The sequence below is a fragment of the Coregonus clupeaformis genome, chromosome 24 (genome assembly GCF_020615455.1).
Source record: "Coregonus clupeaformis isolate EN_2021a chromosome 24, ASM2061545v1, whole genome shotgun sequence".
Taxonomy (NCBI): Eukaryota; Metazoa; Chordata; class Actinopteri; order Salmoniformes; family Salmonidae; genus Coregonus; species Coregonus clupeaformis.
In genome coordinates, this window is record NC_059215.1 from 35,498,126 (window position 1) to 35,523,273 (window position 25,148).

Genomic DNA, 25,148 nt, shown 5'->3' on the forward strand with positions numbered 1-25,148 from the left:
TCCTAACTCTCTCATATGTGTTATTTACATTTTGTACAGTCCTCCGTCAGGTTTCTATAAAACATTTTTTAAATAACTTTGCGTTTTAAACCGTAGCCCAATGCTTATGTAATGGTTTTCAAAAGGAACAAATACGTAATAGGATGGACTTGCGTCCCAACTCCTGTCCTCTGTAGCTCAATTGGTAGAGCATGGCGCTTGTAACGCCAGGGTAGTGGGTTCGATCCCCGGGACCACCCATATGTAAAAATGTATGCACACATGACTGTAAGTCGCTTTGGATAAAAGCGTCTGCTAAATGGCATATTATTATTATTATTATTATTCACTCTGAATGAAGCATAGTAATATAGAACCTAATGGAACGTTGAGATACAGGTGTGTTAGTTCTATTAGTGCCACACTAAACACTTTAAAACCGACACAGATGCAGTTTTGAGATGTGCTTCCCTCATTGCAAGATAAAATGTAATAATTATATAATAATATTAAATGTTTTCTTCATTTGCCATGGAAATAAGTTCTCGCTGCCCCTATACATTACATTGCTAACTACCTTTGCTAACTGCCATTGCTAACTACCATTTAATGCCAGTAATAATACAAGTGAAGTGCAATGCTTGACATCCATCCAAATGAAATACACTCTGAAATGTTGTGTAGAAGGTAAGAGCAATTACTATAATTGATGGTTTCCGGCCTTCTACTGAAATATTTGAATGTTTTAGGAATACATAGTTTATTCGCAGCTGCATCTGAAAGGCTATAAAAATGATTGGATATCTCCTTGACGGCATATTGATTTAGTTATTTCCTTAATTTGACTTTTAAGATACTGTCTCTTTTACATCGCCAGCAAAGGGACCAAAAGCCAACGTCTCCTTCAGTACGATATCTTGATATAAATAGCTGAGGCTTTGGCAGTACCATTTGAGAAAGTTAGGCTACCCTGTAAATGAACTATAAAAGTCCCCCGGCAGGCCTTGCAGTGGACGGGTCGAAGAAATGAAGCGTCGGCCATTAGCACAGGGTCATTCCACATACACAACCGAAAGGTTACACCAGGCCACAGGGTTCCTTGATTAATGAGGACTCCGACGGGAACCTCCCAGTTCTCCTTGGGACCCCAAGCTCTACTCCGCAGCTGCCAGTGGAAATCTTTTTGGACTAGTGGAGCCACAAGCTCTGCATACATGAGCATGGCTCTGTCATTTGTCATCTATCCTAAATTATCCTCAGAATTTGTCACTGTCCCTAAGCTCCCAATGACTTACTTTTAAGAATGTTGTTCATCCGCCACAGTCTTTCTCGGGAAGGTGAGGAATGGAAGCACCCACACTTTATTTGGAATGCCCTCCATCCTGACCTTAGCTCCTCTTTGAAGGGACTACACAGGCAGTGCATCCCGCTGAAGGTATTCCACTATATACTCTTACCATTTCAGTGGTATGTAGTTTAAAAGCCATTGTTTTTTTAATGTGGTGTATATACCTGTAGAGGCCATTGACTGGACGGGCATTCGTGGGAAACGTGTGTGGTCTTGTTTCCTGGAGTTTGGCTATGTGACCTTTGACCTGTGGCATGAATGTCAGTGTGACCTGAGAGTCAGGGATCAGTGGTGGCTGAAGGCAAAGGCTTTGTCATTGTTGGTCAGAAACATAAGGGTGATCAACTGTCTGCTTCTCAAACCTACTGTTGCTCTTTCACCGTACCAGCTAACCATTGGGGACTTGTGATAATTTGATGACATTGAACTAAGACAGACGGCTAGATGAATAAACCACATTGACTACCATCAGCAACACACCTTTTTTAAAAATACACATTTATTTTCTATCCCACAAAACAACACAATTATAGAGCTGTACATGTTTTACACAATTCCCAAAAAATCTACATGTTAGTTTTCTCACAATAAAATCTGTCGGGTACTTCTGATGAAAGTACATTGGGTGGTCGTTCCTCTTCCAGTAGCTCACAAAGGCCCATTGCAAAACACTCGATGGATCTTCATATATGTTTTTGCATTGTCATACTTTCCCAATACATGTAATCAACTTAACCACAGGCTAGTAGACAGCTTGAGTTAGGACTGATAAATATACTCTATTGCTTTGAGACAAATTATGGAGGGAAGCAACATTCAGTTACCCTTACGGAACAGTGGTAAAGAGGCTTCTGTAAAGCTTTTAATAAAATATAGTATTTCAACGATAAATACAAAATTAACTACAATTTACAATCAAACATGTTAAACGCATTACACATTCAACCCATAGAAATATTCCAGGCAATAACAAAGGTATTTTTTTTCCCCAATCAAGGGGAAAGACTATTTGGTTGCTCAGGCTTTGTTAAATCTCTTGGCAAGCATGCACATCATCCAGGGTTTGAAGTTAGAAGCATTTATGGTTGAAAATTCTGTGGCCGGATCTTCATCTCCACTCTCTTCAGGGAGTAGTTGGGCCCGTGCCAGCCGTACCAAGTGATTCCATCTGAGTTCTTGCTGTGGTCGCCATAACGATAGAACACGCCATTCAGGTTGGAGTCAGTGCAACAGTTGTACCAGTAACCACCTGTAGGGGAAAATATTAAAATAGTAATTGGAAAGAAATTGAAAGGTGTTCAAGGAATTGATTCCAATTAATTCTTACATGGAATCAATCTTAATCTATGAAAATCGAAATTATATGAGTTAAACCCGAGTTAAGTATTTTGTACCTTTGCGTAGTGAAGCACAGTCGTCCACACATTTGTCGTTGTCCTTGTCCTTGGTGCTGAAGTTGGTGTTGTTGTGGTAGCGCAGAGAGTCCCCAGCGTTTCCACTATAGTTGGCGATGAAGAGTTTGTAGCTGTTCAACTCATTTTTCATTGTGAAGTAGCTGTACTCTGCAAAGCGGGTCTGGCCTTCCCAGTCCTTCATTGGAGAACAGAAAACATAAATAGTACCTGATTTACATATTTGCTGCACAGCTTGTGGTAAAACTATGCAACTGACAATATTGAACTTTGTAGTTGAAATAGTAATGTTATCACTTTTGGTGAAGCAAGAGGTTTACCACTTGCCCATGAGGTTTCTTTTTACTGTGTTTTGGGTGGTCTATCTTTAGTCTCCTGGCTCTGAATAAAACCTCCCACTGCTAACATCAGTTTCCCATGACTGGTGTGTGTCAGAACCATGGAAAGCTTTACCAAGGTGTTATCTATTTACTACTCTCAATATCTGGGGCCTGGTCTGGGCGGCTAGCCTGTTTTGGGGGGCCCACCCTCAGCCGTCCTTTGTACCTCCATCTCTATCCTCAGTGTGCTGGGCTGCCTTGTCAGACGGAAGATGTTGTCATTGCCCAGCCAGAAGTCTCCGCGGATGGTGCCAAAGCCGTTCTTGTACTGTTTCCAGTCGCGGTTGAAGGAGGTCAGGCCCACCTTGCGTCTCTGGATGATCGTCCATCCACCGCCATTGCTGTCCATATCACAGAATACCTGAAACCAACAGCACAGGATAAACATGTGGCTCAGTTGGTAGAGCATGGCGCTTGCAATGCCAGGGTTGTGGGTTCGATTCCCACGGGGTACCAGTACGAAAATGTATGTACTCACTACTGTAAGTTGCTCTGGATAAGAGTGTATGCTAAATGACTAAAATGTAAATGTAAACAACCTACCCCAACAAGTCTGTGAAAAGTCTGACACATTCATGGCATTCTACAGAGACTACAATGTAGCAGGGATCTGTGAACCTAAAACTTGTTTGCAGTTACAGGGTTTATCACTTACGTCTATCTCAGGGGTCCCCAGGAAGTCATCTGCAGGCAGTTTGTACTCCCCGGAGATCTTGTAGTTCTTGGTGTACAGGGATGCGCAGTCATAGATGGCATCTATAAAATAAAAGGTTATGTTATTAGAGATGGCCAAACCAGATGCCGTTTCATGGTGGGTTTAAAAAGTGCAAATTGACTGAATCATGGGAATAGATGTCTGGCAGAGAAGTCAAAGACTTTGCATAGTTCCCTCCATTGTTCATGTGCCGGTATGGTGATGCCATTAGTGGTGCTCTGAGATCACTGGGGAGAAATGGATCCAATGCATCAAAAAGGGGCTAAAGTGTTTTCATGGCTGGAGGCTGGAGTGGAAACGCCACTCTAATCTTTGCTTTTCTTCCTGCTCTGCTTCCCCGTCTGCACAGTGTCTCTGTAATTTGCAGAGTCTTTATAAAGCTCCTCTCTGTTTACCGTGCCTGCATCATAAAAGTAACACTGCTAAGACTGGCTAATAGGGTATCAAAAGAATACACTGCTACATGCCTGGTTAAATCTCCCCACAGTGATGAGTGGTTTGGTTAAGTTCAGATGACTGATAGAAACAATTGGCTTTGATGGAGGTGGTCTTTATTGACAGACTTCGTGCAGACAGGACACTAAAGTGTTCAAATTATGGCATTTGGCTACCATGAGACGCCCAGACAAGTTTGTGCACTATAATCTCCATTATCACCAAGTGATGGCAGCTGTCCAGTGCCCAAGATTCGGAGCGCCCATGGCTATTTATAGTTTTTAATGTCAAAAAATATGTTTAGTGTCCTGTAAATGAAAATGTTTGTGTATTCTGAATTCCTTAATTTTTTACAAACAACAACACCCTACATACCAACGTAATAGAACACATTTTGGTTGGTTGTTTAATGATTTTTTTAAACGAATAGTCGTATCTCTGTAAGGGGTATTTTTAAGTGGATTGTTTTCTGACTGCAGACTGACTGATGTCATAAAGTGTAGGGAAAAAAACTTTAAGACCAACCAAATTTCCTGTGTGTCTGACGTTAGGTGTGTGCTATGAATATTTATGGCAGTGTGTAATGTATGGCAGCCAGTGATATGATTTTCACACCTGTGGAGAGCATCTGGCAGAAGATGCTGAGCATCTGGCAGAAGATGCTGAGCAGGCAAGCGCAATAGAGAGAGAAGTATCGTTTGGGTCTAAACTGAACTGGGTCTGCCATGTGGAGCTGGACAGATATCCACCCTGGCCATTTGTCAGTCACTACTGTACTACTGCATTCTACTACTCAAAGGCTATTATTTTCACCAGAAAACCTTTTGTGTTTTATTCCTACTAATTATTTGATTTCAAACTGTTTTTGATGCCTTAATCTAGCTTTTTTTTGGTGGGGGGGGGGTGAGAATCACATTCACTGAAGTTGAAAAATAGTGAAGGAATGAAAACAGCACTACATTTTAAATTCACACTAAAGCAGTGTTTCATTTATCTTTACTTCTTTGTTGCTGAGGAGCAATGAACACATTCCCTGGCCCAAGAACCTGGGACACAGCCACAAGGAAAGTTCTTACCTGACGAGGTCTGAGTGGCAGACTGGGCGGCTTGTAGCTGCATGATCTCCACCCGGTTGTTGATCTCGGAATACTTGCTCTCGGCCTCTGTGACGCGGGCCTCCTGCTGCCGGTTCTGCTTATCCAGCTCCATCATCTGCCTCACTACGTTCATCAAGTCTGCCTCCTGCTTGCGGTTCAGCTCCTCCAGGAGGCTGGTTAGGTTGGCCACCTGCACCTTCAGGGAGCGCACCTCATCGCAGCACTGCGCCTTTGGAGACTTGGGTGGCGCCAGTCTCTTCCTTGGGTTCTGCGCCCACGCTTCTGTCAGCACCAGCAGCAGGGTGACACTCAGAGCCACCGTCCGCAAAGACATCTTTACCATTTTCTATGTTTAAAAAAATGGATACTTGCACCTATGTGAAGTACTATTTTCTCTTGTCTTGCTCTCCTTGAATACAAGCTGTCCTGGTCCAGTCTGATTCTTTAGAGGTGCAGGAGGTCCTGAAGAGACTAAGTGAGCAGGATTGGTTCGATTGAGTTAGGAATCAAAGTCCTGACTGGTTGAAGTGAAGCTCTCTTTGGCCAACTGTTTGCTCAGGCTCTTTGCTCCTCAGTGAAGCACTGCTGTGGCTGGTGCATCTTAAATATTTTTGACGTGTGCCCTCCCCTTTTGTGGTTGTGCTCACAGTCACTGACCCCCCTCCAACCCTCTGGGCGGAGGACCTTCCCCACCCCGGTTTCTTCCCCCCACCTCTCCATCTCTCTCTTTCTCTCTCCTCTTCTCTCTCTCCCACTCTCTCACTCTCACTCTTGTTGGTTCTGCTCTGTCTCGTTTCTTTGTCAGGTGTTGAAAGTTTATTTTTCGCACTGTCTGAAAGAGCAAAGAAGGGAGCGGCTTTGTATCTAACAGCCTTTCATTCCCAATGACTCGTCTTTATACAGAGGCACACCTTGCTAATGACTTTTGATACTTGTATCAAGCTTTGTGATTTTACTGCTCAAAGTAATGGTATGTGTACAATTTATCTTGGGCTTGCCTTCACACCTGTACTCCTTGTTAGTGGTAGTTGTGTGTCACCCTCAGGGGAATGTTTCATCAATAAACGCTGCCTCTTTACATGCCAAAGGAATTTGTTAAGGACTCTTAATTAAGGGTTAAGCACATGTTTGTTATTGATGCCACTGTGTTTCTGTCCCTTTCTAGCACGGAGGAGTAACAATATGACTTACAATAAGTCAACATGAGTTACAGTAAGTCAACATAAGTTACAATAAATCAACCAGTTGCAACGAGGGAACAAGCAAGCCGCAAAAGAGCTGAAATTATATCAAACCTCCTCTAGAAAGGACTTGGCTTTTTATAGTTTAGTTTGTGTTTGGGATGTGTGTGTGTACAGTTTGTGTGCTCATCAGTTTGATGTCCTTGTGATCTAAGGCCCCGGCACTGAGACCCAAGTTGTTTCCTCAATCAATATGTCTTCAGAACTATCTACAGTGTCTTTAGAATGTATTTATTTCCTTCACTTATTCCACATTTTGTTACAGCCTGAATTCAAAATGGATTAAATATTTTTTTTTTATTAACCATCTACATATAATACCCCATAATTACAGTGAAAATGAAATGCAGAAATATCGAATTTACATAAGCATTCACACCCCTGAGCCAATACATGTTAGAATCACCTTTGGCATTGATTACAGCTGTGAAAGTCTCTAAGAGATTTCCACAGCTGGATTGTACAATATTTGCCCATTTTATTATTTTCTAAATTCTTCAAGTTCTGTCAAGTTGGTTGTTGATCATTGCTTAGACAACCATTTTCATGTCTTGCCATAGATTTTCAAGTAGATGTAAGTCAAAACTGTAACTCGGCCACTCGAGAACATTCACTGTCTTCTTGGTAAGCAACTCCAGTATAGATTTGGCCTTGTGTTTTAGGTTATTGTCCTGCTGAAAGGTGAGTTCATCTCCAAGTGTCTGTTGGAAAGCAGACTGAACCAGGTTTTCCTCTAGGATTTTGCCTGTGCTTAGCTCCATTCCGTTTCTTTTTTATCCTGAAACTCCCCAATCCTTAGCTATTACAAGCATACTCATAACATGATGCAGCCATCATTATGCTTGAAAATATGGAGAGTAGTACTCAGTAATGTGTTGTATTGGATTTGTCCCAAAAGTTAATTGCTTTTGACAATTATTTGGCAGTATCACTTTAGTGCCTTGTTGCAAACATGATGGATGTTTTGGAATATGTTTTATTCTCTACAGGCTTCCAATTAGGTTAGTATTGTGGAGTAACTACAATGTTGTTGATCCATCCTTAGTTTTCTCCTATCACAGCCATTAAACTCTGTAACTCTTTTAAAGTCACCGTTGGCCTCATGGTGAAATCACTGATTGGTTTCCTTCCTCTTTGGCAACTGAGTTAGGAAGGATGCCTGTATCTTTGTAGTGTATATAGCCTCATTATTGTTTATTGTGTTACTTTTATTTATTTTTTACTTTAGTTTATTTAGTAAATAACTCTATTTTCTTAACTGCATTGTTGGTTAAGGGCTTGTAAATAAGCATTTCACGGTAAGGTCTACATCTGTTGTGTTCGGCACGTGACAAATAACATTTGATTTGATTTGACTGGGTTTATTGATACACCATCCAAAGTGTAATTACTAACTTCCCAATGCTCAAAGGGATATTCAGTGTCTGCTTTTTTATTTTATTTTTTTCAATCTACCAGTAGGTGCCCTTCTTTGTGTGGCATTGGAAAACATCCCTGGTCTTTATGGTTGAATCTCTGTTTTAAATTCAGTGCTCGACTATGGGACCTTACAGCTAATTGTATGTGTGTGGTACAGAGATGAGGTAGTCATTCAAAAATCATGTTAAACACTATTACTGCACACTGATTGAGTCCATGCAACTTATTATGTGACTTGTTAAGCAGATTTTTACTCCTGAACTTATTTAGTCTTGCCATAACAAAGGGGTTGAATACTTATTGACTCAAGACATCTCAGCTTTTCATTTTTTATTAATTTGTAAATAATTCTAAAAACATAATCCACTTCGACATTATGGGGTATTGAGTGTAGGCCAGTGACAAATCTCAATTTTATCAATTTTAAATTCAGGCTGTAACAGTGGAACAAGTCAAGGGGTGTGAATGCTTTCTGAAGGCACTGTATTCCTAACAATAAGAACAAGCAGATAAGGAAATAGTGTCAGGTCATACGTCAGAATGGCATGGCACATCAAAAATAGTATATTGGCCTAGAGCAGTCGCCATTCATGGTGAAGTATCAAATAACTTGCATAATTTAACACTGAGGGTTACATAGACCATGCATAGGATCTTGACATGTGTTTTTAGGTTTCCCTCTCTTTGTTTTCTCCCTACCAACCATCCTGTAGTAATGCGTTTGTTTGTCTCTATATTAGTTCAGGGAAATGAAATTAATGAACAGCTTCGTGTTTAGAGAGTTGTTGGCCCGTCATTGTCTGCCTTTTTGACTAATTGTTTTCTACTCATGATTATTTCCTGTAGACATGACATGGTATTCCACTATTTCCTTAATCTTTGTTAGTTACAGGACCTACATGTGCCTACCACAACAAATGGGTGATATAAAGTAACATGCAGCATACATTGTATGACCTCGTACTGTTTTCTGCACGACCCATTCCATACATTTTAGAACATCCACCAGAGAGGAATCATTAAATTATTTTAAGATTGTATTGAAACGTTTTGACTGTAATGTTGTAAATCTAATACAGCCGAGTCAGAAACTAGGCTAATACATATTTTCCCCCTACTGCTGACCATGTTGCCTTTAGACTAGCGGTCTGACAAATGGACAATTTTGCTTAACGTTTAAACAGCCATTTTTTTGTATCGGTTTTCCGTTCAAATGATAAGAAAAAAATCGTAACATTCCACGTCAATTTACAATGCAGAATAATGGTCCTATTATGTATGAATGACCGCTATGGCCGGGCAATGAAGTTATATCTACCGCAACCCTTTACAGACAGAACGCAGCTACAGTAATATGTCAATAGTGACAATTGGTAACTTTTCAGAGAAATAAAAAAAGTGACAGTAGAATTCTGCTCTAGCATAAAATGTTCTGTATTTTTTCCCTAACAACAATAAACTTAGCTGATTGATGCGCTGCTGTGTAGTTTTTTTTATACTGTTTTTTATGGTATGGTAGCTAGATCTTTTATTTCTACTAAGTATCTTGGTAAGTCACTGTATTTAACAAACTTTAAAGTACTTTTTTTTTGTTGAGAGATTGGTATGCGCACAGGAGCTCAAGATTATTTGATTGACAGTTCTGGTTGCAGAGTGATGGACGTTAGTTCCGCTTCAGAAACCCCATTCCTTTACAGACAATTAAAATGCCTGTTCATATCTCCAGAGAAGGTTTCGTGTCGGCATTTAAAAATCCATAGTGTAGCCTACCCTAACAGACAGACAAACAAACATGCCGTAGACAAGGCGCTTTCAAAGGGCCGCATTCCATTATGTCTGAAAAGGGTTATCGATAAAGGCTACCGGTAGCCTACTGTAATGTCATATTATGAGGCAAAAAACTAAGACTAGGCTACCCCGTGCTCGAAAGACTGGCCCGAAGATACCTCTGTATCCTGGCGACATCAGTGATATGAATAGGCTAGGATATTCTACACACAACAGACTGAAGATTGAACACACACTTGCATCATTAGCGAAGAGACAGAGCAGGCAGGCCAGCTCAAGGGAGAGAGAGGAGCGGCAGGCAGAAACGTGCTCATATGTTTTGGTAATCTGCATCTCGCAATGTCTTGTCTTGCATGCCTTACAAATTCACCAAGTAGCCTAAAGTTCACCTCTTCCTCTGGTTTTATTTGAATTACACAACTTTCCCAGACCTTTATAGCCAATCAGCTACAGTGGGGAGAACAAGTATTTGATACACTGCCAATTTTGCAGGTTTTCCTACTTACAAACCATGTAGAGGTCTGTAATTTTTATCATAGGTACACTTCAACTGTGAGAGACGGAATCTAAAACAAAAATCCAGAAAATCACATTGTATGATTTGTAAGTATTTAATTTGCATTTTATTGCATGACATAAGTATTTGATCACCTACCAACCAGTAAGAATTCTGGCTCTCACAGACCTGTTCGTTTTTCTTTAAGAAGCCCTCCTGTTCTCCACTCATTACCTGTATTAACTGCACCTGTTTGAACTCTGTATAAAAGACACCTGTCCACACACTCAATCAAACAGACTCCAACCTCTCCGCAATGGCCAAGAACAGAGAGCTGTGTAAGGACATCAGGGATGAAATTGTAGACCTGCACAAGGCTGGGATGGGCTACAGGACAATAGGCAAGCAGCTTGGTGAGAAGGCAACAACTGTTGGCGCAATTATTAGAAAATGGAAGAAGTTCAAGATGACAGTCAATCACCTTCGGTCTGCGGTTCCATGCAAGATCTCACCTCGTGGGGCATCAATGATCATGAGGAAGGTGAGGGATCAGCCCAGAACTACACGGCAGGACCTGGTCAATGACCTGAAGAGAGCTGGGACCACAGTCTCAAAGAAAACCATTAGTAACACACTACGCCGTCATGGATTAAAATCCTGCAGCGCACGCAAGGTCCCCCTGCTCAAGCCAGCGCATGTCCAGGCCCGTCTGAAGTTTGCCAATGACCATCTGGATGATCCAGAGGAGGAATGGGAGAAGGTCATGTGGTCTGATGAGACAAAAATAGAGCTTTTTGGTCTAAACTCCACTCGCCGTGTTTGGAGGAAGAAGAAGGATGAGTACAACCCCAAGAACACCATCCCAACCGTGAAGCATTTAGGTGGAAACATCATTCTTTGGGGATGCTTTTCTGCAAAGGGGACAGGACGACTGCACCGTATTGAGGGGAGGATGGATGGGGCCATGTATCGCGAGATCTTGGCCAACAACCTCCTTCCCTCAGTAAGAGCATTGAAGATGGGTCGTGGCTGGGTCTTCCAGCATGACAACGACCCGAAACACACAGCCAGGGCAACTAAGGAGTGGCTCCGTAAGAAGCATCTCAAGGTCCTGGAGTGGCCTAGCCAGTCTCCAGACCTGAACCCAATAGAACATCTGTGGAGGGAGCTGAAAGTCCGTATTGCCCAGCGACAGCCCCGAAACCTGAAGGTCTGTATGGAGGAGTGGGCCAAAATCCCTGCTGCAGTGTGTGCAAACCTGGTCAAGACCTACAGGAAACGTATGATCTCTGTAATTGCAAACAAAGGTTTCTGTACCAAATATTAAGTTCTGCTTTTCTGATGTATCAAATACTTATGTCATGCAATAAAATGCAAATTAATTACTAAAAAATCATACAATGTGATTTTCTGGATTTTTGTTTTAGATTCCGTCTCTCACAGTTGAAGTGTACCTATGATACAAATTACAGACCTCTACATGATTTGTAAGTAGGAAAACCTGCATAATCGGCAGTGTATCAAATACTTGTTCTCCCCACTGAATAACACAGAAAATACTATGTTTTGTGATAACTGCACTGTGATTTATAAACAGAATATTTCGGTTAGGGATTTTTCTTAACGTTAAGGATCCCAACTTTGTTTAAACATTGAGGTAGAAAATGCATCATGGCACTATTATCTTCAATATCTTGCATCATTTATTAGTAACAGAACAAGGTAGTCCTTTGTCAGACCTGTTTTTAACTAAAATAAATATTAGCTCATCTCACCTCCATAAAGGATCTAGTTCAAAAGGCTCATTCTCATTTTTACCTGAAAGTGGACAACCTATGAATAATTTAGCAGCATGTAGTATCTCTATTTTCAAAATAGGTTCTAAATGTTTAATATGTGTCCAGATTTCTCTATTGAGGCAGATGTATGTGATTTGCTTATTTTTACATTTTATAAAAGTAAAATGAGGAAAGATGGGAATGTTATGCTGCTTTACAAGTTCATAAACTTGTTAAGACAAGTGGGAGAAAATGCCGTTTGAAACTGTTCCCTTTCAATTGGTTATGCATATTTTTTTCATATTTCATCTGTAAGAAACATCCAAATTTAGCCCTATGCATATACACAGTGCCTTCAGAAAGTATTCAAACCCGTTGACATTTTCCACATTTGGTTGTGTTACAGCCTACATTTAAAAGTGATTACATTGAGAGTTTGTGTCACTGGCCTACACTTAGTAACCCATAATGTCAAAGTGGAATTATAGTTGAAATGACTTGAATCAATAAGTCTTCAAACCCTTTGTTATAGTACAATTTGCTTCAGAAGTCACATAATAAGTTGCATGGGCTCACTCTGTGTGCAATAATAGGGTTTAACATGATTTTTGAATGACTACCTCATCTCTGTACCCCACACATACAATTACTTTTTCCACATTTTGTTACGTTAGACTTATTCTAAAATGGATTAAAAATATATATTTATCCTCAGCAATCTACACACAGTACCCCATAATGATTTTTAGAAATTTTTGCTAATGTGTATATATAATAAAAAATAAAAAACCTTGTTTACATAAGTATTCAGACCCTTTTCTATGAGACTCGAAATTGAGCTCAGGTGCATCCTGTTTCCATTGATCCTTGAGATGTTTCTACAACTTGGAGTCCACCTGTGGTAAATTCAATTGATTGGACATGATTTGGAAAGGCGCACACCTGTCTATATAAGGTCCCACAGTAGATAGTGCATGTCAGAGCAAAAACCAAGCCATGAGGTAGAAGGAATTGTCCGTAGAGCTCCGAGACAGGATTGTGTCGAGGCACAGATCTGGGGAAGTGTACCAAAACATTTCTGCAATATTGAAGGTCCCCAAGAACACAGTGGCCCCCACCATTGTTAAATGGAAGAAGTTTGGAATCACCAAGACTCTTCCTAGAGCTGGCCACCCCGCCAAACTGAGCAATCGGGGTAGAAGGGCCTTGGTCAGGGAGGTGACCAAGAACCCAGTGGTCACTCTGACAGAGCTCTAGAGTTCCTCTGTTGAGATGGGAGAACCTTCCAGAAGGACAACAATCTCGGCAGCACTCCACCAATCAGGCCTTTATGGTAGGGTGGCCAGACGGAAGCCACTCCTCAGTAAAAGGCACATGACAGCCCGCTTGGAGTTTGCCAAAAGGCACCTAAACACTCTCAGACCATCAGAAACAAGATTCTCTGTTCTGATGAAACCAAGATTGAACTCTTTGGTCTGAATGCCAAGCGTCACGTCTGGAGGAAACCTGGCACCATCCCTACGGTGAAGCATGGTGGTGGCAGCATCATGCTGTGGGGATGTTTTTCAGCGGCAGGGATTGGGAGACTAGTCCGGAATCGAGGCAAAGATGAACGGAGCAAAGTACAGAGAGATCCTTGATGAAAACCTGCTCCAGAGCACTCAGGACCTCTGGGGCGAAGGTTCAACTTCAAACAGGACAACCACCCTAAGCACACAGCCAAGACAACGCTGGCGTGGCTTTGGGATAAGTCTCTGAATGTCCTTGAGTGGCCCAGCCAGAACCCGGACTTGAACCCGATTGAGCATCTCTGGAGAGACCTGAAAATAGCTGTGCAGCAACGCTCCCCATCCAACCTGACAGAGCTTGAGAGGATCTGCAGAGAAGAATGGGAGAAACTCCCCAAATACAGGTGTGCCAAGCTTGTAGCATCATACCCAATAAGACTCGAGGCTATAATAGCTGCCAAAGGTGCTTCAACAAAGTACTGAGTAAAGAGTCTGATACTTAAAAAAATAAATAAATAAAAATCAAACATTTATAAAAACCTGTTTCTGTTTTGTCATCATGGGGTATTGTGTGTAGATTGATGAGGGAAAAAACCTACATTTAATCAATTTTAGAAAAAGTCTGTAACCTACAAAATGTGGAAAAAGTCAAGGGGTCTGAATACTTTCCGAAGTCACTATGTGTATATATACAGTACCAGTCAAAGGTTTGGACACCTACTCATTCAAGGGTTTTTCTTTATTATTACTATTTTCTACATTGTAGAATAATAGTGAAGACATCAAAACTATGAAATAACACATATGGAATCATGTAGTAACCAAAAAAGTGTTATACAAATCAAAATATATTTGAGATTCTTCAAATAGCCACCCTTTGCCTTGATGACAGCTTTGCACACTCTTGGCATTCTCTCAACCAGCTTCACCTGAAATGCTTTTCCAACAGTCTTGAAGGAGTTCCCACATATGCTGAGCACTTGTTGGCTGCTTTTCCTTCACTCTGCTGTCCGACTCATTCCAAACCATCTCAATTGGGTTAAGGTCGGTGGATTGTGGAGGTCAGGTCATCTGATGCAGCACTCCATCACTCTCCTTCTTGGTAAAATAGCCCTTACACAGCCTGGATGTGTGTTGGGTCATTGTCCTGTTGAAAAACAAATGATTTTCCCACTATGCCCAAACCAGATGGGATGGCGTATCGCTGCAGAATGCTGTGGTAGCCATGTTGGTTAAGTGAGCCTTGAATTGTAAATAGATCACAGACCGTGTCACCAGCAAAACACCCCCATAAAACCTCCTCCTCCATGCTTTACGGTGGGAACTACACATGCGGCGATCATCCGTTCAGCCACACCGCGTCTCACAAAGACACGGCGGTTGGAACCAAAAATCTCCAATTTGGACTCCAGACCAAAGGACACATTTCCACCTGTCTAATGTCAATTGCTCGTGTTTCTTGGCCTAAGCAGGTCTCTTCTTCTTATTGGTGTCCTTTAGTACTGGTTTCTTTGCAGCAATTCGAGCATGAAGGCCTGATTCACACAGTCCCCTCTGAACAGTTGATGTTGAGATGTGTCTGTTACTTGAACTCGGTGAAGCATTTATTTGGGCTGCGATTTCTGATGCTGGTAACTGTAATGAACTTATCCTCTGCAGAAGAGGTAACTCTGGGTATTCCATTCCTGTGTCCGTCCTCATGAGAGCCAGTTTCATCATAGCGCTTGAAGGTTTTTGTGACTGCACTTGAAGAAACTTTCAAAGTTCTTGAAATGTTCCGTATTGACTGACCTTCATGTCTTAAAGTAATGATGGACTGTCGTTTTGTCTTTGCTTATTTGAGCTGTTCTTGCCATAATATGGACTTGGTCTTTTACCAAATAGGGCTATCTTCTGTATACCCCCCTACCTTGTCACAACACAACTGATTGGCTCAAACGCATTAAGAAGGAAAGAAATTCCACAAATTAACTTTTAAGAAGGCACACCTGTTAATTGAAATGCATTCCAGGTGACTACTTCATGAAGCTGGTTGAGAGAATGCCAAGAGTGTGCAAAGCTGTCATCAAGACAAAGGGTGGCTATTTGAAGAATCTCAAATATAAAATCTATTTTGATTTGTTGAACACTTTATTGGTTACTACATGATTCCATATGTGTTATTTCATAGTTTTGATGTCTTCACTATTATTCTACAATTTAGAAAATAGTAAAAATGAAGAAAAACCCTTGAATGAGTAGGTGTGTCCAAACTTTTGACTGGTAGTGTATGTATATATTTTTTTCAAATGTCCATACTGTGAAGTAGGAACCAACGTCAAACTACCGCGATCCTGTAACCGGTCACATATGGCATCAAAATGTCGGCCACATGCTATACCTTGCCACCTCTTTCACAAGACACATATTTCTACTGTGAATAAAGGCTTAGAGGAATACAAATCACAGTATTTTCCCCACGTCATGCCCATTGAGTATATTTTGTTGTGTATCCCTTTCTTAAGTCATAGGCGTGAGTCAGTCTTTAGGAAATAAGTGGATAATATGCTTTCCTGCACTTTCTCTATGCCTAAAAACAGTGCTTTGTGAGTCATATTTTACTCTCATGCAGTGTGTCCCTGAGGCCTCGCTATTCATTGGGCCTGGAATCTGTCAAACAGGAACTTCCAGCTGGATGCTAGTTCATACTGTTAGCACCACGCTGCTTTTCCCCCCGGATTCACTGTTTTCTCGAAAAATTATCTTGCTTCACACCATGTGCCATGTGAAGAATGCAGAGCACCCATTGACATTAGAGGTGTTAAGACCAATAAACCTCTGCAAAGGCCCCCTATTTGTGTGGCTCCCATGGATTGCCCTTAGATTTTGCTATGCCATTTAAAAAACACATTAAGATTTCGCTCTGCTGCTCCCAACGCGATGGTTCTCTACTTTTGATAAGCATGCAGTGTTTTCCACAAGCACATGGAGTAGCCAGTCAAATAGAAAAAATTGCCAGCCAGGATCCCCCGGGTCGTGTGATAAACATTTTTGGTGGCCTCTGTCACATTCTAATGCCTTGATTCCATCCTTAATACACAGCGAAATTGAACACTTTATTGAGTTGACCTCCCAGATTGGAAAATAAGTTGTGGTATTGTGTTTACAATTTAAATGACTGAAAATGTATGAATTCAGTGTATTGTTAGTTTTTTGGGATATCGTCTAGGCCTATATGATCAGGACACATTTTTAAGTAAGAGAACATTAAACCTTTTTTAACATTTAACCTTTCTTGAGATTAAACTATTTTACTGCAAGATATGAATTGCCACACTTATGATTGTTCTTCAAATTATGTATTTTATTAAAACAGAAAAATGAAGTAAATAGCCAAAATTATCTTACAATAAATTAATTAAAGGTTACATTTAAAATTAAACAAATTGTGTGATGGGCACTTTTTCAAATGGAAAGATTGGTCTCTAAACAGAACAGATGTTCATTTAAATTCTGGGTCCATACTTGAGAACAGAGAGAACAACATTAGTTAAATTAGTGAAATAATTTAAAGAAGTGTTTGCAACTGTCTTTGTGAATTGCAGTATGTCATTTATTAAAAAAAAAATACATATCTACTGACCCACAAATTTCTTCTTAAATAATCTTGTAAGAGTCTGCTGACTTCCACAGGCTTCACACTTCCTTATTAGAGGCATTTTCTCAGTTATCTGCAATACAGATATGATTGAAGAAGGAAGCAGGTGTTAATCATGGGCTTTGCTACACAGAAAGCAGCAGTTGACTACTCCATTGTGAACACTTTGATTAAATCAGTAGACCTATATCAATATCTTTGAAAATACCATATAAGTATCATTAGCTTTATAACAATTCAATCTGTTTTCTTTAATCATATTTTGGACCAGAGTGAGGCTATCTTTACACTAGCCTACCTATTGTTCCTGCAGTGAGGAGGATTCACCATCTTCATCATTATTTTTCATAATTTATCTGCAGATAATCGCCAAAAAGCCTACCAGTATGCAAATTAGGGAGCGAAATGAACGTCTCTCTAACTGATGCGATTTGGTAGGCTACTGAGTCACTCACTTTAACGTCACTGTCTGGCAAGTCCTGATGGACTTCATATCAAAAATACAAACGAGCTCTTTAGTTTACTTGTCCGGATGATTTATGAATGGCAAGGATATGAGATCGACTTTATTCAGTCAGTTCCACACCTTTTATAAACTAGTGAAGCTTGCTGTTCGTCAATCAAAGCACAGTTAGCCTATGCGCCAACACTTCGTGGCTGCATATGAAACACCCAAAATAAATTTAAATAAAGGTGCTAGAAAACAATAAGCTATGTGGATTTCGACTCCTCGTTACCACATTATATGGGATGTACAAATTGACTCGCTTAGACGATGAAGGAGCATCATTCTCTCTCCCGCCGTGTAAAGAAATTTGACTGCAACCACATCGTACACAACACATACACACAGGTACCAGGAGGCGGGACAGACAACTGTCACTTTGTGACTGACAGGCGCCTGCCTGTCCTATCAATAGATCGGTAGAAGATGCATATTGTTCATTCTAGCGGGAAAGAGTTTGGCAGACTTTTTTTCTGACTTGCGAATTGAAAAGTAGCCTAGTTTATTCGGGAGAGGGCTCGGTGGACTTTTCTTCTCACTTGCGAATTGTAAAGAAATAGCTTAGTTAATTTAAGTGGGAAAATGAGTGTGTAACTGGCTGTATAGCCGGCGCTAGTGAAAAACACTTAGCATGAGCTGATGGAGTGAATCATGCCAAGTGTTTCTCGTCAGAAATTGCTCACCGCCAGACATCTTCTTTCGAAAAACCCCTGTAAAGCGTTTGAAATCAAACTATCCAGTTACCAGAGGGCCAAGCTGTCAGTCTCAGTCAAAGCACTCATGGGTTCAATTAGGGGGAGGGAGGTAACGGGAGCCAACAAATTCCAAGGCTCCTCTATCAGAGCTAAAATTATATAACATTTATTAAAGTAACGTCTTCCACCTGAAGTCAAGTACCTCTCCACAGATGACCATCTTTTTTAATCATAGAACAAGTTGCTGGAATCAGATGTACAAATGCAAACCTTCTTTTATCCTTTTACTTTTATGCAGACAGCCCTACATTGATGTATTTAAAGCTATTCTGTACTGCTAACATATCATGATGCGCATTAAGTAAAACAGTCAATTTCAAACGAAGATACAGTGCCTTCAGAAAGTATTCATACCCCTTGACTTATTCCACATTTTGTTGTTACAGCCTGAATTCAAAATATTATTTTTTTAAATCGCACCCATCTACACACAATACCCCATAAAACAAAGTGAAAACATGTTTTTAGACATGTTTGCAAAGTTATTGAAAATGAAATACAGAAATATCTGATTTACATAAGTATTCACAGCCCTGAGTCAATACTTTGTAGAAGCACCTTTGGCAGCGATTACAGCTGTGAGCCCTTGTGGGTACGTCTCTAAGAGCTTCCCACAACTGGATTGAACAACATTTGTCCATTATTCTTTTACAAATTCTTCAAGCTCTGTTGTTCATTGCTAAACAACAATTTTCAGGCCTTGCCATAGATTTTCAAGCAGATTTAAGATAAAACTGTAACTCGGCCATTAAGGAACATTCATTGTCTTCTTGGTAAGTAACTCCAGTATAGATTTGGCCTTGTGTTTTAGGTTATTGTCCTGCTGAAAGGTGAATTCATCACCCAGTGTCTGGTGGAAAGCTGACTGAACCAGGTTTTTGCCTGTGCTTAGCTCCATTCCGTTCCTGAAAAACTCCCCAGTCCTTAGCGATTACAAGCATACCATAACATGATGCAGCCACCACTATGCTTGAAAATACGGAGAGTGGTACTCAGTAATGTGATGTTGTATTGGATTTGCCCCGAACATAACACTTTGTATTCAGGACAAAAAGTGAGTTGCTTTGCCACATTACTTTAGTGCCTTATTGCAAACGGGATGCATGTTTTGGAATATTTGTAATCAATACAGGCTTCCTTCTTTTTACAATTAGGTTAGTATTGTGGAGTAACTACAATGTTGTTGATCCATCCTCAGTTTTCTCCCATCACTGTAACTGTTTTAAAGTCACCATTGGCCTCATGGTGAAATCCCTGAGCGGTTTCATTCCTCTCCGGAAACTGAGTTAAGGATGCCTGTATCTTTGTGGAGACTGGGTGTATTGATACACCATCAAAGTGTAATTAATAACTTCACCATGCTCAAAGGGATATTCAATGTCTGGGTTTTTTTCTCCCATCTACCAATAGGTGTCCTTCTTTGCGAGGCATTGGAAAACCTCCCTGGTCTTAATGGTTGAATCTGTGTTTGAAATTCACTGCTCGACTGAGGGACCTTACAGATAACTGTATGTGTGGGGTACAGAGATGAGGTAGTCATTAAAAAAAGAATGTTAACCACTATTATTGCACACAGAGTGAGTCCATGCAACTTATTATGTGACTTGTTAAGCACATTTGTATTCCTGAAAGTATTTAGGCTTGCCATAACAAAGGGGTTGAATACTTATTGACTCAAGACAATTCAACTTTTAATTCTTTATTAAATTGTAAACATTTTTTAAAACATAATTAAACTTTGACGTTATGGGGTATTGTGTGTAGGCCAGTGACAATATCTAAATTTTATCAATTTTAAATTCAGGCTGTAACACAAAACTAATTGTAAAAAGTCAAGGGTTTTGAATACTTGAACATTTTTAATGTAGATATTAAATTCCCTTTCCGTTACCTTTGGTCTTTGCTGTGATTTCCATCAAATTAGTGGTAATGTGATTTTTTTCTGTAATTCTCTGTGGTGTGTATTGAGTTAATGTCAAACGGATTTGTGGTCCATAACTACAGTAAGCTCTGAAACAATTTTTTGTGGTTTTGCCTCTCTACTCCAGCACTTTGGATTTGAAATGATACAATGACTATGAAGTTAAAGTGCAGACCTCCAGCTTTAATTTGAGGGTGTTTTCATCCATATCGGGTGAACGGTTTAGAAATTACAGCACTTTTTGTACATAGTCCCCCCATTTTAGAGGACCAAAAGTATTGGGACAAATTCAATTATGTGTTTTAAAGTTGTAAAAAGTTAAGTATTTGGTCCCATATTCATAGCACGCAATGACTACATCAAGCTTTGACTCTTTTATTTATTTATTTTAATTTAATTTTAATTTAACCTTTATTTAACTAGGCAAGTCAGTTAAGAACAAATTCTTATTTACAATGACGGCCTACACCGGCCAAACCCAGACGACGCTGGGCCAATTGTGCGCCGCCCTATGGGACTCCCAATCACAGCCGGTTGTGATACAGCCTGGAATCGAACCAGGGGGTCTGTAGTGATGTCTCAAGCACTGAGATGCTGTGCCTTAGACCGCTGCGCCACACGGGAGCCCACTCTATAGTTTTGTTGGATGCATTAGCTGTTTGTTTTGGTTGTGTTTCAGATTATTTTGTGACCAATAGAAATTAATGGTAAATAATGTATTGTGTCATTTTTGAGTCACTTTTATTGTAAGAAAATAATATTTTTAAACACTTCTACATTAATGTGGACGCTAAAATGATTACTTATAATCCTAAATGAATTGTAAATGATGATGAGTGAGAAAGTTACACACATTTGTCCCAATACTTTTGGTCATTGTATCATTTAAAATCCAAAGTGCTGGAGTATAGAGCCAAAACAACAAAGAATGTGCCACTGTCCCAATACTTTTGGAGCTCACTGTATATTGATGAAAGATTACAAAGATTTCTGGAAACTGGGATAACATCGGCCTCAGAGGGATAGCTATTTATTTTAATTGCAAACGGGGAGCGGTCATACTTGCGAACATTAGAAACAGTTTAAATTTAAACAGTTGCTCTGGCTCAAAATGTGCATAAGCGTTGATTTACTTGCATGTGATAGAATAATACATTCTAGCTGGTCCCATCAGATAATCTGGCACACGTTAGCCCTATGCTAACCTCACCAGACAGACAGTGATTATTTCCTGAAACAAGTTCTGCATCAGCCAATTACAAATGTTGACGTAGATGGATGTGAACAAACACTTTTCCAAGTTTACAATGAAAAATAATATAAAACTTGTATTTAAATGTAGATATTCAACAGCAAACACCAAAATTAAGAACCAAAAATATAGCTAGGTATAAGGCAATTTATTAGCTAAATATTAGGGCTATAAAGATTTACCTGTCAAAGTGCTAGAAAAGAAAGTTAGCAAATTATGAAATGGCAGATCTGTGAGTTCCTCCAGGCTGTGCTCTGCGATCCCCGGGTACTAGTGATGCCACTCTGCCAGAATTTTGCCTTCGATACCAGGTTTAGTATCACAATACTCGATACCATCACGATACTTGATAACAAAACAATACCAAAACGATATCAAAGCAATACCATGGGCAAAAAAAGAATGCATAATAGCTAAAGTCACAGAATGGCACTTGATCCAGACAGATAAACTCAGCTACTGCTCTGTTCAATCGTTGGGCATCTTTTGAGTTACATTAGAATTTTTGACAGATTTTTTTCTCAGAGACAGCCATGTATGCAGTAATGAATTTGACTTTGTTTTTACCAATCGAACTACGTAATGGTAATCATTTATTTGAATGGTAAATCTCTATTGATAAACTGGATAAATCAAGATGTAGCCTAGGGGTATCCACAATACAGGTGAATGCATATTCAATAGGTGTGTGCATGCATTGAATTGTAGCTTGTTTTGGCTGATTTCATGGGGCAGATGGCAATCTGTTTCACTTCTGTTTGGGACTTATTTTATTGTACTGATGAACAGTATTTGCATATAAGTAGCTTCTTTCATAAAAATATGCGCTGTCTCTTTCACCAGTAATGACGTCATTGTCATTCACGAGGCAGTCAGTTGGCTGAGGCTAATAACAATAGGATTGATCATCTTCGGGAGAGATGTGAGAGAGACACCAAATAAGTGAATGAATAAAGGTTTTGGTGGCAATCAGCTTTGGGTTACTGGCCCAACGCTCATAAGCACCAGTGTTCTAGCCTGTATGGACATTGTTTTGCAAACAGAAATGAACAGTTTCAACATTTCTACATGCCGTGTCGCATTATTCAATACACTTCTGTGCAGCATGGGGAGCTAACATGATACAGTCCAGACACCCAGTGCAGGCTAGCAATGAGTAAGTGGAGCAGGGACAGTGCACACTATAATAAGGGGTTGGCTGCGCTGATAGACAGGCTTGATCCATGAGACACATTTGACAGAAGTACCGGAAGTAACACAAATTCTAGTACTGAACCGTTAGTATCGAAAAAAAGTACAGAAGTTTCGGTATACCGTGCAACACTACTGGGCACGCAAAGTTCCCCTATTGATTGGGCCTACATTTAAGAAAATGAATCTATCTAAGCTACAACAACACAGTGCAATGAATAATTTATTATTGTTATCAAGTGAGTACAGAATTATTGTCTATAGGCTGTAAACTGCAGTGATGTAGGCTAATTTGAATAACATTTACATTTACATTTACGTCATTTAGCAGACGCTCTTATCCAGTAATAACCACTCAAACGTCCTGTTTTGTTTTGTTGAAATAACTGTATACAGCCTAGGCCTGATTATGCAACTATTTGGATCAGTTATGGGTCTATTCTCGACAGTTTAGAAGGTCCAGAAAGGTACATTAGCAAGCCACTCATATTGTGTATTTTGTCAGCATGTATCGTGCTAAGATACCATAGGAAAATATGGTCTTCTTCTGACACTGAGATGCGCTGTCTCTCTCCTTTTCAACTCCCCGCCAGTTCTTAATGCTATAGCCTATTATACATTCAGCAAGCAAAAGCAACCATGCAAAAGCAACCATGCATCTCTCCTCCAATAGGCTATTAGTACAGAAAATAAGTTGAAATAAGTGTCCAACAAGCTATTGTAGTCTGGCTTTTCCTGGGACTCCACAAGATTTAAGAGTAATGGCCAAGGCAGCGGAGAGGCCAGGTGCGTAATTGCGCAACAAAACAATGAAGACAGGCAGGCTTGAGATGTGTAGTCTAAGTTAGAAGTGTATGCATATTAGCCCATAATTAATTAGTTCAATGTTAGGCTTAATACTGCAGTGAATATATCCAGTCAATTGACACAGCGAACAAAAAAAAGTTATCAGATAGCGTACATAAATAATCGTAGCTGCTGTAGGCTATATTACATAGACGTGTAGGCTACACTTACATGTACAACGTTTTATATGCATTTTTATAATCATCTACTTTGTCACAAATGCGTTATTTGACTCTAGGACCAACAGTGGAGCATTTTTTCCTTAAATAAAAACCTTGCCCCGAGGGAGATTCGAACTCGCGGCCGTCGTACCTTGCCGTCTCTGGGCTTACCGTCTTTGTGGATCACGCCAGCAATTAGTGCTAGCCGTAGGAGTAAATTATAGCTGTTTGACAAGACCATGAGCGTCTTAGATTATTTTTTACGATGTACGAATATAAACGTACATGTTGTATAATCCTCCTACATCTTTATTGATGTGAAAGCACACTAATTTGTGTGAAACATGGGATTTTGGCTTATATGAAAATGTTAGTACTAGTAGCTAGAAGTCTAGTGAAGAACGCATCAATGCAATATTGGCACACAACATTTTGTTACAGACCAACAGAACAAAAGCAGACCTTGAATTTGTAGGTTTAAAAAATCCCTCTGGTGGCCAGGGTTGACCTATTTTAAGAAATGCCATTGGTCTAAAGTCTAAGATCTTTGATAGGCTAATGCGGAATTTGGTTCCAGGAAATAATCGCTGTCATCTGGTGAGGTTAGCATAGGGCTAACGTGTGCCAGGTTATCTGATGGGACCAGCTACATTGTAGGGTTCTATCCTTTGCAAGTAAATGTAATGATTTTAATTGGCTGATGCGCATTTTGAGCTTCTGCAACTGTTTCAATTTCAACTGTTTCTAATGTTCGCAAGTAAGGCCCCACAGTGTTTAGTTACTGTTTGTTCTCTCTTCCAGATCAATATCAACCTAACTGCAGGGTGGTAGTGGAGCCTGCATAGAAAATATTATATTGACAGTTAGTGTAGTCATATACTGGAAGTGTATTGATATACTATGCATTCGGAAAGTATTCAGACCCCTTGACTTTTTCCACATTTTGTTACGTTACAGCCTTATTCTAAAATGGATTTAAAAAAGAAAGAAATCCTAATCAATTTACACGCGATACCCCATAATGACAAGCGAAAACAGGTTTTTAGAAATGTTTGCAAATTTATAAAAAATACAAAACAGATTTATTTACATAAGTATTCAGACCCTTTGCTATGAGACTCGAAATGTAGCTTTGGTGCATCCTGTTTCCATTGATCATCCTTGATGTTTCTACATCTTAATTGGAGTCCACCTGTGGTAAATTAAATTGATTGGACATGATTTGGAAAGGCACACACCTGTCTATATATGGTCCCACAGTTGTCCGTGCATGTCAGAGTAAAA

At 40.0% G+C, this 25,148-nt stretch overlaps 2 protein-coding genes across 3 annotated transcripts in view; one reads left to right on the top strand and one right to left on the bottom strand.

The window, feature by feature from the left end:
- Positions 1–25,148, top strand: part of mtor (mechanistic target of rapamycin kinase) — a 154,515-nt gene that overhangs the window by 36,842 nt on the left and 92,525 nt on the right. The gene's annotated exons all lie outside the window — the stretch shown is intronic.
- Positions 1,798–5,962, bottom strand: LOC121538242 (angiopoietin-related protein 7-like). Its single transcript, XM_041846087.1, has 5 exons — positions 5,346–5,962; positions 3,775–3,875; positions 3,286–3,480; positions 2,722–2,917; positions 1,798–2,576 (listed from the first exon to the last, which is right to left on the bottom strand). The coding sequence occupies exons 1-5, from the start codon at positions 5,707–5,709 to the stop codon at positions 2,407–2,409; spliced, it is 1,026 nt and encodes a 341-aa protein (XP_041702021.1). The 5' UTR covers positions 5,710–5,962; the 3' UTR covers positions 1,798–2,406.

What these genes read in the sequence shown, in the direction of transcription:
- LOC121538242 (XM_041846087.1), bottom strand. Translation starts at nt 5,709, where the DNA reads ATGGTAAAGATGTCTTTGCGGACGGTGGCTCTGAGTGTCACCCTGCTG. An exon ending in TGCCACTCAGACCTCGTCAG is followed by an intron (nt 3,876 to 5,345) that starts GTAAGAACTTTC and finishes TTTATTTTATAG; the next exon opens with ATGCCATCTATGACTGCGCA. An exon ending in CACTGAGGATAGAGATGGAG is followed by an intron (nt 2,918 to 3,285) that starts GTACAAAGGACG and finishes TCTCCAATGAAG; the next exon opens with GACTGGGAAGGCCAGACCCG.